The sequence below is a fragment of the Phocoena sinus genome, chromosome 1 (genome assembly GCF_008692025.1).
Source record: "Phocoena sinus isolate mPhoSin1 chromosome 1, mPhoSin1.pri, whole genome shotgun sequence".
NCBI classification, from domain to species: domain Eukaryota; kingdom Metazoa; phylum Chordata; class Mammalia; order Artiodactyla; family Phocoenidae; genus Phocoena; species Phocoena sinus.
The window spans coordinates 17,003,716-17,017,323 of record NC_045763.1 but is presented as its reverse complement, the minus strand read 5'-3'; the positions used below and the strand labels follow the sequence as shown (position 1 = coordinate 17,017,323).

Genomic DNA, 13,608 nt, shown 5'->3' with positions numbered 1-13,608 from the left:
TTGTCCATTCGTTTACTCAAGCATTTATTGAACATGGAGTGCTGAGAAGGTAGAGATGAGCTCATCACAGGCCATGCCTTCAAGGTGCTGTCATTCCAGTGGAGGTACAGGTCATTACAGTGTGAGCCCTGGAGGGCCCAGAACCCAGCCTAGGGGCAGAGGTGGCTGGAAAGGCCAAGGAGTCATGACAAAGCCTCCCAGAGGAGATTTTCTTTTGAGTCATATTTATTGAGGTGTAAATTACATACAATAAAACATACCCACTTTAAGTGTACAATTCAATAATGAGAATGAGTTGTATATAACCAGGGGACCGTTACTCCAAAAGGTTTCCTGTGACCCTTCCCGGACAGCCGCACCCAACCCCTGGTCCCAGGCAACTACAGATCTTTCTGTCATTATAGATTAGACTTTTCCCCCCGTGGGTTTCATAGAAGTGAAATCGTATGCTATGGAGTCTTCCGTGTCTGGCTTCTTTCGCTCAGCATAATGTGTTTGAGACTCCTCCATGTTTCCAGGCCTATATGGAATTTGTTCCATTTTGTTACTGAGTAGTTAGAGGAGGTGATGTTTAGGTGAGTTTTGGAGGATGAACTGGAGTTAGCCAGGTAAACAAAAGGAGGAAGGGCATTCCAAAAGAGGCACCAGCTGAGAAAAGGCCAGAGGCTCCAAGACATGGGCTGTGTGAAGTTGGGGAAGCAGGGAGGGAGAAGGATTGGCTGTTTCTCTGTTTTTCTTCTTCTCTTTGGCCCTCTCTGCTGCTGCCACCACCTTTTCTAGCCAGTGAGGGCCGGGTTTGGTTTTCACAAGTGAGACTATTTCCTTCTAGTCAGGCTGGGCTCCCCAGATAGGGCTGAGGCCAGGGCAGGCCTGAGACACTCACGCCAGGCCATCTGGGGCTGGGTGTGTGAATCCATGCACTCTTGTGCTTGGGGGCTCTGGGGTTCCCTTGGGCTCTGCTGGGTTTGTTTTCCTCTAAGTTATTTTGTAAAACTCCTTTGGAAACACCTCAATCTTGTCTAAGTGGAAAGAGGCCTTCGTTGTCCGCACCCATCCCCAAGAAAGGCAGGGGTCATGGCTGCGGGGGCCCTTCTGCGCCGGCCTGCAAGGTGCGGGGTCCGAGCCGCCCCTCTGTGGAACAGGAGCCCGAGGTGGAGCTTGTGCTGGGCTCAGCTGCAGCCCGAGGTCACATGAGTTGACACCACGCCCGACCTGCCCCCGTTCAGCCCAGCAGCTGGGCTCCACCCCCGCTCCTGGGTGCGCAGATGATCCTGTCAGTGTGCCCACAAGTGCCAGAGCTGATCTCCAACGTGGCTGGAATGTGTTCCCCGTGGCCTGGAGATTTGGAGGCCAGACCAAGGCAGAAAGAGGTGGCCAAGACCGCTGGGGCGGGGGGGCAGGGGGCTGCTGTCGGCGGCAACAGCTTCAGTTGACCTCCCCTCCATTTCTGCTTCTGTCCCCCATCCATGCTGCCCCTGGCCATCCTGTCACCTGCCCACATCCCCCATCTTTGCTGGCCCCAGTCACCCTTTACCTGCCTGTGTGTCCCTGTCCACTAACTCATGTCCTGGATATCACTTGCCTTCTCCAAAGGAAGAAGAGTCGTCACTTACCAAAGTGATTTTAAGTTTGTTGTCGGGACTTCCCTGGCGGTCCAGTGGTTAGGACTCCGCGCTTCCACTGCAGGGGGCACGGGTTCAATCCCTGGTCAGAGAACTAAGATCCCACAAGACGTGCAGTGTGGCCCAAAACAAACTTATAAGTTTATTTGAGGATTCATGCAGGGGCTAATGAGATTTGGGGAAACTGAGTCAAAAACAATGGTACAGCCCCAGCCTGACTGTCTTTGCCAAACCGTGTCTGATTTAACTGCCGGAGGGCCTTGGGGTGGGACTCTGCCCCCCCCCCCTTGAAGTGAGAAGAGGGGTCCTGGGCTTGGCAGGAGTTGGAGAGTTTGACACAATTGCTCGTGTGGTGTCCCACAGGTAACCTGCGGGCTGAGGGCATATGATGGCTTGTCCCTGCCCGAGGATGCAGAGACAGTCCCGGTGGGCCGTGCTGGCTGGAACTATTCAGACCTTTCTGACGATGAGGACTTCCTGGCTGATGAGGTCTCCGGAGGTGAGCAGAGGGTTCTGGTGGCTGGGAGTGGAAGGGGTAAGGACGGAATTGGGGTTCTTCCCACCGGTCCTTAAAGAGGCTCCAGGATGCTTGCCCAAGGTGGCACCTCAGGAGATGGACTAAGAAAGATATGGAAGCAACCTAAGTGTCCAGCAGCAGATGACTGGATAAAGATGTGGTATATACATATACAATGAGATACTCCTCAGCCCTAAAGAAGAATGAAATGTTGCCATTTGCAGCAACATGGATGGACTTGGAGGGCATTATGCTAAGTGAAATAAGACAGAGAAAGACAAAATACCGTATGATATCACTTATATGTGGAATCGAAAAAATACAACAAACTAATGAATATAACAGAAAAGAAGCAGACTCACAGATGTAGAGAACAAACTAGTGGGTTACCAGTGGGTACAGGGGAGGGGAGAAGGGCAATATAGCGGTCGAGGAGTAAAAGGTACAAACTATTAGGTATAAAATAAGCTACAAGGATATGTTGTACATCATGAGAAACATAGCCGATATTTTATAATAACTATAAGTGGAGAATAACCTTCAAAAATCGTGACTCACGGGAATTCCCTGGCAGTCCAGTGATTAGGACTTGGTGCTTTCACTGCCGGGGGCCTGGGTTCGATCCCCGGTCAGGGAACTAAGATCCCACAAGCCACGCGGCACAGCCAAAAACAAACAAAGAAAAATTGAGCATCGCTATATTGTATGCCTGTAACCTGTATAATGTTGTACAGCAACTATACTTCAATTTTTTTTTAGTTCAGAAAAAGAAGAGGTGGGCTAAAAGCTGCGTGCATCTTGAGCCCTGGTCCCAGTGACCGCAGGATCCTCCACTTAAAACTGTGCGACCCGGGCCTGGTGGCTGCTTCTCCTTACAGCCCAGATTGAGCAGGACCTAAGGGGAGGGTGGTGGGCAGTGCACGGTAGAGGATGATTACGGCCCCCTACTCCACTTCCTCCCATTCTCACCTAGAGGCCAATCTGACCTGGCGCCACCCACCCCATCCGTCCTGGTCCACACCCTCTCTGATGGAGGCTTCCAAGCTGGCTTTTACAGGCCGGCCCTCCCTAAGTGTGGAGAGGAGGCAACAGCTGTGTTTTCATGACCTTCCCCACCGTGTGCCAGGTGCCCAGAACAGTGCCTGACACCCAGTAGGTGCTCAACAAAGAGTCTCTCTTTTACTTGTAGATGGTGTGGGCAGCGGGGACCTGGGCAGCGGGGACTTCCAGATGGGTGAGTATCTGAGGGCATCGCACAGGCCCCCATCCTGCCCCCGGGGAAGCCCCAGAGTAGGTCTTCCCAGCCACAGAGGCGGCATCCCCTGGACTGAGGGCCTTGAGGGCTCTTTGTGCCTGCCATGGGGATGGTCTCATCCCCGCTGAGTGACAGTTGGGTGCCTTGGTTGGCCAGTCCCTGCAAGGTTGGGTATGGACAGGTTCTGTGCCTGCCTGTGCTGGGAAATGCCCGGTTCTGATAGGGACTGAAAGTCAGCCACTCAGCATTCAAAGCCAGATTCTCACCTCCCTGGGCGGCTCAGCTGTGGAGTCCTTCCCCAGAGCCCTCCTTGGGGGTGAATGCTGCAGACTGGGGGACCCCAGGCAGGGGTGGGCAGACAGAGGGGACTCTGTGGCACAGGCATTCGGGTAAGCCAAGAGCTGGACCTGGGAGGGAACCTGCCTTAGGTCGGGTCACCTGCTGGGAAGCCGAAGTTCCTGGGTTGGGGAAAGAGGGTTGGGCTTCCTGGAGGGAAAGGAATCAGGCCTCCATCAGCTGCCCACTCTGCCAGCACTCCAGGTGCACAGCCAGAGCAGGAGCTGGCCCAGCGCTGGGACCGGGGCTTCAGAGTCTCTGTTTCCTCCCACCCTGGGATTCTGGCGAGAGAAGGAACTAGTCGGGACAAAGCCATGCGGTTCCTGCTGCCTTCTCTGGGAGCCAGTGCCTGGGCACAACGTGATCAGGGCCAAGGATGGAGCTCAGCTCAGAGTCACCACTGGGCGGCCCCGCTGCATCCCTGTGCTGCCCACCCCAGCAGGCCTTGGGCGTCTCTGGCCTGGGTCCCTCCAGGGACGGGGTTGCCTCCCTACGGCTGGAGTATCAGAAGCATCCCAATGCCAGAGGGTGGCATCCTAACCGGGCCAGTATGGATAGGAGGGTTGACCCCTGGGTGGCACAGTCCTGACTGTGACCTCCCAGCACCTGGGACGCAGGCACTGCCTGAAGCTTTTCCATGTGTAGGTCTCTGCAGGGCTACAGATGCCTGGGAGCTGGGTGGGGCCTGTGTGTGGGTGTCAGGTGGGCCCCATGCACACCCCAGAATGGCCTATGCTGATGTGTCTCTGGGAGCTGCCTCTTGCCAAGCCAGGTCTGCCTGCTGAGGCCCTGGGCCAGTCCACCCTGTCCCTTCAGAAATATCTAGAGCCCCCTTCCAGGGGACTGCTCACAGCAGCCCCACCTGCTTTGAGTGGTCCTTACTAGCCCACCTCCTCCCATGAGAAGCAGCTATGAGGGCAAGAGAAGCCAGAGGTGGGGGAAGGATGGGGATGGGGGGCAGCAGCTGGGGAGGGCCCAAGGGCAGGGCAGGAGCCTTTCCTTGTAGGTCTTGTAGGTGGGGCTGATCTGTGGGAATATGTGGGGCCTTAGGCCCTCCGGACCCAAACGCTGGCACCAGCCCGCTGCCCCTGGGGCAGGTCCAGGCAGCTGGGCTGAATCTCAGCCCAGGGGGCATCAGATAAGTCTCCCTGATTCCCAGGGTCAGGGTGCCTGCTTCAGCCTTGCCCAAGGGCAGGTCCCTCCTAACTCTGGTGAGCAAGGGCCGTCCTGACCATGATGGGGCCATGCCTGGCCACCCCTTGACTGACCCAACCCCCGACCCTGGAATGTCTGAGATGGCTCCTCCCTCACCCCTTCCCTGGGCAGGGTTGCGGCTCCCCTTGGCTCTGTCCCAGCCCTGACTGCCACCCCCAGGCCAGGACCCCTCCTGGACAGCTCCTGGCTCTGCCTCCCCACCTTGGGAACCCTGCCCACCTCCCCTCGCCCAATCTTTCCACCTTCTGACTGTCTCTTTGTCTGTCCTGCTGACAAACTGTCTACGTGTCTCCCCTGTTCCCTCCCTCCCCTGCCTTGGGCCATCTCTTTCCTACTCTGTGTGTCTCTGTCTCACGCTGCCTTTCTCCCTCCACCTCTTGGACTTGCATCTCTGCTTCCATGTCCCTCTGTCTTTCCCTCTTTTCAATCTGCCTTTGTCTCGTCTTTTCTCTCTCTCATTCTCCCCACCACTTTCTCTCTGTGTCTCTGCCTATATCTATCTCTCTGTGTCTCTGTCTCCATCTCTCTGTCTGCTTCATCTCTTTCTGTTTTCTGTCTCCATCAGTCTCTGTGTCTCTCTGTCATTTCCCCGCTCTGTCTCTCCCTTTGGTCTCGCCACCTCCCTGCTGTCTCTGCCCCTCCTCACCTCCCTCTCTGCAGGCCCTGGGCCACCCCCGGGCCACCCTCCAGTGGCTGGTGTGATGGTCTTGGAGCCCGATGAGGAGACGCCTTTCCCTCTCTCCCTCCCCCTCCTCTCTCCCAGCTCTTCCTCTCACTCCTTTGTCTTCTTTTCCTCCCTGGCCTGCACTTGGTCACACTTGAGGGTCAGAGGCACCTCTCTGCAGGGTCTGGGGCCAGGCCTGCCTCTGTCCCCACCCAGCTGGCCTCACCTTCTCCCCTGCCCTAGCCGGGCACACAATCTAAGCACAGTGGGCCGGACCCCTGATGTAGGCAGGATGGGTGCAGCAACCCCTCGGGGAAAAGGCTAGGGCCTCGGGCCTCGCTGATCCTGGGGACCCAGAGGGACTGGGCTGAGGTTCGGGGGCTCAGGTGTGTGGGGGACGAGTTCTGTTGAGCAGGGACTGGGTATCGAGCGTAGGTGGGGTAGTTGGCTCCGGGGCTGGGGGTGGTCAGGTGTGCGTTCCCCACCCCACTCCGGGTGCCGGGCAGCTCTGGGCCTCCCGTCCCTCCAGCCATTGGCTCCAACTGAGCTGTCCAGATGGGGTCAGATGAGGGCCAGCGTGGAGCTGGTCAGCCAGGCAGGCGCCCAGAGAGCACTCCCACCCCAGTCTGCATCATTCCCATCAGCACCCTGAGCTCTGGGGGCTGGTTCCTGAAACTCTCCTTCTGCCCCAGCCCTCAGATACCTGCCACGGGGAGGCCGCTCAGGGTGGAAAAGGGGGTGTGCTCATCCTGACCTGCCCCTGATCTGGGAGAAGACAGGGGGTGGGCTCAGGTTGGAGGGTCCGTGCCCTTCCCAGGCCCTAGTAGAAAGGGACTTTGTGGAGCCTCAGCCCCCTCCCCCAGCAGCGGGCACATTCCTGGGCAGAGGCCTGGCCTCCTCGCCCGCGCTGGGCCGCAGGGCTGAGGCCAGGGGCCAGGGTGGGGGACTTTCAATGGGCCTCTGTGCCAGCTCACAAGAGGCCTCTGTGGCCAAGCTCGCGGCCCTCACGCTCCAGCCCACGGGGCCCCGCCCGCCCGGCATGGTCCCTGTGATTCAGCGCAGGCAGCGCTGCCCTCACAAGCACCTTCTCTTGGTGCAGGAGTTCCCTCCGGCTGCTTGCTAGGCTGCCACCCTGATGTGCCCAGGACTTGCTCCGTGAGCCGCAGAGGGGGAGGGTCCAGGCGCAGAGGGCGTGTGCACCTGTGGACCTGCCGGACAGAGTAAAGGGGAAAGAGGACAGGCCCAGCCAGTGCCACTCCCTGCTCTGCTGCCCACACGCTGCTCGTCTGTCACTTCTCAGAGCCCACTTCTGCCTCAGGCACAGCTGCTGTCCCCTTTGCCTGGAGTGCGCTTCTCTCAGGGGCCTCCCAGTACCTTACTCTCTGCCTTCAAGCATCCCCTTTGCGGAGAGGCCTTCCTGGCTGCCCTGGGGAAGTAGCGAGCTACCCCCACGCCAGCACGCCCGCTCCCCCAGCCCTTGTTTTTTTTCCCTCATAGTCCATATATTCCTTGCCCATTTGTTCTATTTCCTTTCTCCTCCCCCTAGAGAGTGATCTTTATGAAGTTCACTGCTATATCCCTTGCCCCTAAAACACTGCCAAGCATATGAAAGACCTTCAGTATAGATTCGATAAAGCAATGAATGCCTCTCTCAGATGGGAAGAAATAAAACCAAATCCATTCCTTCAGTTTGTCTTAAAGACCAGAGATAGGGGCTTCCCAGGTGGCGCAGTGGTTGAGAGTCCGCCTGCCGATGCAGGGGATACCGGTTCGTGCCCCGGTCCGGGAAGATCCCACATGCCGCGGAGTGGCCGGGCCCGTGAGCCATGGCCGCTGAGCCTGCGCGTCCGGAGCCTGTGCTCCGCAGCGGGAGGGGCTGCAACGGTGAGAGGCCCGCGTACCGCAAAAAAAAAAAAAAAAAAAAAAGAAAAGACCAGAGATAATACAGCTAACGCATGCAGCCCCTAGTGTGAGCCAGGTACTGCCATAAGCATTTTACATTCATTATCTTATTTCATCCTCCCAACAGCCCTCTGGGGTGGGCACTACTATCGTCCCTGTTTTATAGATGAGGAAACTGAGGCACAGGGAGATTAAGTAACTTGCTTAAGGTCACAGGGCAATTTTAAGTTACTTTAATTGTAAGTGGAAATTCTGCTCCAGAGGCTGAGCTTTTAACCACTAAGCTATACTGCCTCTCATATAGTAATAGCTCATATTATATTGCCCCTACTATGTGCCAGGCTCTGATCTAAGCACTGTGTGTACGTGTGTGTGTGTGTGTACATATATATGATTCATTTGCAACTCATATTTATAACTTCTATTATGAACTCAGAACATTATGAGATTTAATGTGCATAAAGTGTATATAGTAGGTGCTTAATAAACAATAGTCGTAAGTGTATGCTCACCCCAATCTGCTATGAATTTATTCAGCAATCACTTATTAGGCACCTACTCTGTACCAGGCTCTATGCAAGCACTGGGGTACAGGGTGAATGAGATCCAAGATTTCCCCCCATCAAGTTTATAGTCTAGGAGTAGAGAGAAAGATGACAGCAGCTCCTGATTCCCTAGCACTTGCTCTATGCCAGGCGCTGCATCTTCGTGCACAGGGAGATGGCCTTGTAAGCATGATATCGTTTATTCCCCACAGCAACCCAGTGTGGTAAATGGAATTAATATGCACATTTGACCAAAAGGGAAACAAGTTCAGAGAGGTAAGGTCCAGGCCTGATGTGTGGCTGACCTCAGAACCCACGATCTTTATGACGATGCTCTGGCAGGATCTGTGCCACGTGGGGTAGCAGGTGCTCTGATGGGAGAAGCCAAGGGGCTGGGGGACCCCCAGAGAAGAGGCCTCTACCCAGCCAGGGTTGGGAAAGGAGGGCAGCTCAGGCAGTATTCTTGGAGGAGGTGATGACTGAGCTGAACCCTGAGGGTGATGACCGGCGTGAATGGGGGGGTGGGGAAGCATGTCATGGTCACTCTCGAGTAATTTCTGTGCCAAAAAAAAAGGGGGACTTCCCTGGCGATACAGTGGTTAGGACTCAGTGCTTTCACCGCGGGGGGCCCGAGTTTGATCCCTGGTCGGGGAACTAAGATCCCACAAGCGGTGCGGCGCGGCCAAAAAAAAAAATTCTGTGCCAGGTCCACCTCCTCTGGAAGCCACCCCTTCTTACCCAGCCTTCCTCTGAGCCAGTGGAGGGCTTCTCTTCTGCACTGTCACTTGGTATCTGGATCGGGCCATTCTCCCTGTTAGTTGAAGCCATTCACTCAAGGGTGGGGCCTCGGCTTTGATCCCTGGGCGGCCTGCCAGGGTCACTGCAGCACGTGCTCCTACAGGTAGAGCTGGGCACAGCCGTGGGCACGCAGGTGTCAGCCTCAGCGAGAGGCCTCTGGGGACCATCCCCCCCATTTCCACCCACTGGCCCAGCTGCCTGAGGCCACTACCTGCCAGGCTGGGCCCCTCATAGTGACCCCCCCCAACTCCTTTCTGCAGTTTATTTCCGAGCCTTGGTAAATTTCACTCGCTCCATCGACTACAGCCCTCAGCTGGAGGATGCAGGCTCCGAGGAGTTCCGAGAGGTGTCCGAGGCTGTGGTAGACACGGTGAGGTGAAGGGGCTTTGGGGAGCTCGCCGAGTATGGCAGGGCAGGACTGAAGGTGGGGTGAAGGGATCTGGAGGCTGATGGTGCCGTGTCCCTCTCCAGCTGGAGTCAGAGTACTTGAAGATTCCTGGAGACCAGGTTGTCAGTGTGGTGTTCATCAAGTGAGCAGGGTCCCCTGGGGTGGGGGGTGGGGGCTGGTGAGGGACTGGCAAGGATGGGGAGGGGCCGGGCGCCAGGAGGGGAGGCAAGAGAGGCCTAATGGGCTGAACCTCTGTTGGTAGAAATTTGGGAATCGGTAGGGTACAATTTGGACTTTAAGTTGCCTTGCATGGGGTACAGGCTAACCAGAAGCAGGGGGAGAGTCAAGAGATCAGGTCTGAGCGTCAGGCAGGGGGCCAAGGGAGGAGCTGAGACCCCAGACATCTTCCTCACCCTGCTGCCCTGCCCCTGACACCCGTCCCTAGGGAGCTGGACGGCTGGGTCTTTGTGGAGCTGGATGTGGGCTCCGAAGGGAATGCAGATGGGGCTCAGATTCAGGAGGTGCTCCACACCGTCATCTCCAGTGGCTCCATCGCCTCCTACATCACCTCTCCCCAGGGATTCCAGTTCCGACGCCTGGGCACAGGTGAGCCCGCCCTGGAACTGAGGGTCACCTCCTCCAATTTCTCAGACTCATGTGGGCCCCCTTTCAGTGTCACTACCATGGGCTCTCCTAGCTTGGCCTTGCACACCACTAAGGACAGGGAGCTCACTACCTTATGAGTCTGCCCCATCTTTATGCAGTCTTGGCTTGGGTTGAGCAACATGTGTTTCCTCTAACACGTACTCAGTAGACCCAGTCTCCACTCTCTATTAACCTCTCTGCTGACGATAGGTAATAATAATTCCTTTCTTCATACAGTGCTTTCAGGTCCAAAAACACTTCTGTGTTTAACAATAACCAACAATTCTTCACTGACCGTTCAGTCTTCGTAAGAATTCCTATGAAGCAGATATTATTTCTCCTGTTTTAGAGATGAGGGCACTGGGGCCCAGCGAGGAAAAATGATTTATCCAAATCCACATACACAGATAGTGCAGAAGCCAGAATGTAAACCAAACCCTGTGTCTCTGCTGGTCTTGCCAGAACCTGTGATGAGACGAGCTGAGAAACGCAGCTCAGAAAGAACAGGAAACTGGCCCCAAGCCACACAGCTGTTAGATGCGCAGGCCTGGCCTTTGTACCCTCAGTCGGCCCAGCTTTCTTTTTTTATTTTATTTTCTTTTATTTTATTTCTTTTATACAGCAGGTCCTTATTAGTTATCCATTTTATACAGGCCCAGCTTTCTTTTCACTGCACCCTCTGTCTCCTGTTTCAACTCCCTTAGTGTTTTCTTCTCTAGGCCAAGCAGTCCCAGTTCATTCCTCACAAGCTACAGTTCCCATCCCATCCCAGTCTCCATCTCAGTCCTCTCTCTGGGAAATGTCACCATCCCGGACTAAGTGGAACCCAGAACTGAACAAACTTCATCCCTACCATAGTGTCACCCGATCAGAAAAAAAAGGGTGAAATCATTTGTTCTGCACGTAAAACCTCAATCAGTGTGCCCAAAGATCAAGTTCGTTCTTTGGCATCCCCAGGCCCAGCTCTGAAGATTGCTGAGGCTCCAGTCCCTTTATCCCCGCTTTCCAATGAGTCCTCCTGGCTAGGGATGGTAGGATGGGCCTGGTTCAGCCCTGCAGCCCATCGTCCCCAGGTCCCAGGTGGGACGGCTGCTGATCACACCTTCCTTTCCAGCACAGACACCCCCGCCCCCCCTGGCCGCTGTGGTGGCCGCAGTGACACCAGGTGAGAGTGTAAGCCAGACCCAGGCTGAGCCGGGTAACTAGAGAAGCTAATGGATGGAGGGGAAGGAAGGATGAGGGCAAGATGGCTGGGCACAGCCCACAGGCCGCCCCTCCTCCCCTTCCTCTGCATCCTCTCTAGGCCTGGTTGTGGCCCGCACGTGTGTGCTGTGGTCATTGCATGGTGTGGTGTGTTAACTGTGTGTGGGGTTTGTGTAAGGGATGGGTGAGGCCCCTGCCACATAGCCCCCATCCCACATGTGCTGTGGATGTGTTCACCACGTGCTCTGTGCCCTCGCTGAATCTGCCAGAAACCACGTGGCCTGACACGGAGCCCCAAAGCCCCCTCCCAGCTCTGCAGTGCCTGTGCCACCCGTGACATTTTCTGCCAACCTCCTGCCTGCCTCTCTGACTGTCCCACACCCCCACAGTGCCCCAGTTCCCAAGGGTCTGCACCGAGGCGGAGTTTGCCTGCCACCGCTACAATGAATGTGTGGCCCTGGAGTATCGCTGTGACCGGAGGCCTGACTGCAGGGACATGTCTGATGAACTCGATTGTGGTGAGGGGCTGTCTGGGGACACGGTGGTCTCCAAGTCAGTCCGGGGCTGCGAGGGTTTGCTGCAGGCAAAGGGGTCTGCGGGAGGTGGGCAGGACACAGGAGGGGTGATAACAGGGTCAGGGCCTGGGGAGTGGCAGGGGGCGAGGGGTGAGGAGTCACCCCTTCATGCCAACGCTAAGCGGGCTCTGTCCACAGAGGAGCCGGTCGCCAAGCTCAGCTCGCAGCCACCACCTCTGGCGGAGACACCACCTGTACCGTCCCAGCCGGAGACAGCCATCCCACGGCAGCTCCCAGCCACCCCTGCTCCCCAGGTTGTGTTCCCCAGTCCAGGCTGGCCCGTGTCTTGTGGGCCCCACGAGGCCACATGCCGCAGTGGGCACTGCATCCCCAAAGACTACGTGTGTGATGGGCAGGAGGACTGCAGGGACGGCAGTGACGAGCTGGACTGCGGTGAGGGCCGGGCAGGGGCGTGGGTGGGGATGCAGGGGGTGGGGAAACGGCCACTGAACCTTGCCTGGTCCCCCCAGGCCCCACCCCACCCTGTGAACCCAACGAGTTCCCCTGTGGAAACGGGCACTGTGCCCTCAAGCTGTGGCGCTGTGATGGCGACTTTGACTGTGAGGACCGCACCGATGAAGCCGACTGCCGTGAGTGTCCCAGCGTCCTTCCGGCGTCTCCGGCCCATTGGCCTAGCTCCCTGAGCCCCAACCCTTTGAGGGCAGGTTTGTGTGCTGTCCCTGGCTGAGTGGTAGAGGCCCTGGGGATAAATTTTAAGGTTTATCTCTCTTTGACTCTGAGCTGGCCTTTGTAGCAAGCAGTAGACTACCCGCGGTTAATGTCTCTTTATTTATTTTGTTACCATTCATCTTCTCTTTTTCATATATGCTTGTGTGGGGGTCAGACGAGTAGGCTTGATACACGAGCGTCCCTTGATGAAGGGGTCCTTGATGTATGTGTGAGTCAAAGCCTTCCTCTTAAGGGTCTAGAGTTTTTTCATCTAGAGCTGGTTCTGAGTTATTTGTTCCTCCATCTGCCCAGCTTTTCATCTGTGTGACCATTCAACTATCCACTATCTGTCCGTCCGTCTGTCCAGCATCTTTCCTCTCTTGCATCCATTTATCCACCCACCCACTCATCCAACTATCCATCCATCCATTATTTATCTGCAAAGTTCTTCATCAGTCTGTCTACGTATCTACGTATCCAGCATCCTTCCTTCTGTCCATTTCATCATCCATTCTATCATCCATCAATCTGTTGTCTATCCATCCATCCATTTGTCCAACATCCTTCCTGCCACCCATGTGTTCATCCGTCCATCTATCATCCATCCGTGCATTATCCATCCTGCCAGCTCTCCAGGCAGCCAGCCATTCATATAGCCAACATCTTTCCTTCCTCCTCTTCATCTGTTCAGCCATCTATCCATTGCTCGTCCATCCATCTAGTCAATGTTATAAACATTATGACAGTCAAATGGGTGAGATTGGAGACTCAGAGACCATATCGGGTAGCGTCTTGTGGTTTCTGTCCTAGGAGGTGAACCCTGGGGCTTATTAGTCCAAGATTGAGGATAATCTTCTAACCATTGCTCTGTGATCCTGGGTCACACGTTTGAGTGCGTGTTGACATTCCTAGTGTCCGCTGGTCCGGCTTCTCCTCCTCGCCTCCCCTCACCTTCCCTGCTCTGCAGCAAACCCTGGAGAGAAGGGTGCTGCAGACTGGCAGAGTTTTATGATGCCCTTCTGTGGCTCTGGGCTTGCCTGACAACATGGCCCTTTGGGACAGAGAAGTAATTGAGGGTTTTAGTTGAAAAGCCCTTCTCAGAGGCCTCTGCGGGGGAACAGTCTAAGGAAGACCAAGTCCTTGTTGACAGAGCGCAGAACAGAGAGCATGAAAGCCAGATGACTTCGGGGGCTCGTGGGGTGTTGGGACAGAAGCCCCCGAGGGAGTGGGAGTAGGTGGCTGCCTCCCGGTCTCCTCTCTGTGCCTTCTCTGTG

At 55.8% G+C, this 13,608-nt stretch overlaps 1 protein-coding gene across 6 annotated transcripts in view; it reads left to right on the top strand.

The window, feature by feature from the left end:
• The window catches only part of HSPG2 (heparan sulfate proteoglycan 2), a 101,992-nt gene that overhangs the window by 33,401 nt on the left and 54,983 nt on the right, over positions 1-13,608 (top strand). For 3 of the 6 annotated variants that reach the window (XM_032614974.1, XM_032614896.1, XM_032614820.1), the window contains exons 2-10: positions 1,986-2,121; positions 3,329-3,373; positions 9,115-9,224; positions 9,326-9,384; positions 9,688-9,848; positions 11,002-11,052; positions 11,480-11,608; positions 11,804-12,058; positions 12,136-12,255. In XM_032614974.1, coding sequence (XP_032470865.1) covers positions 1,986-2,121; positions 3,329-3,373; positions 9,115-9,224; positions 9,326-9,384; positions 9,688-9,848; positions 11,002-11,052; positions 11,480-11,608; positions 11,804-12,058; positions 12,136-12,255 — 1,066 coding nt within the window. The remainder of the gene's footprint in view (positions 1-1,985; positions 2,122-3,328; positions 3,374-9,114; positions 9,225-9,325; positions 9,385-9,687; positions 9,849-11,001; positions 11,053-11,479; positions 11,609-11,803; positions 12,059-12,135; positions 12,256-13,608) is intronic. The other 3 variants (XM_032615175.1, XM_032615084.1, XM_032614994.1) reach the window with 1 other exon arrangement.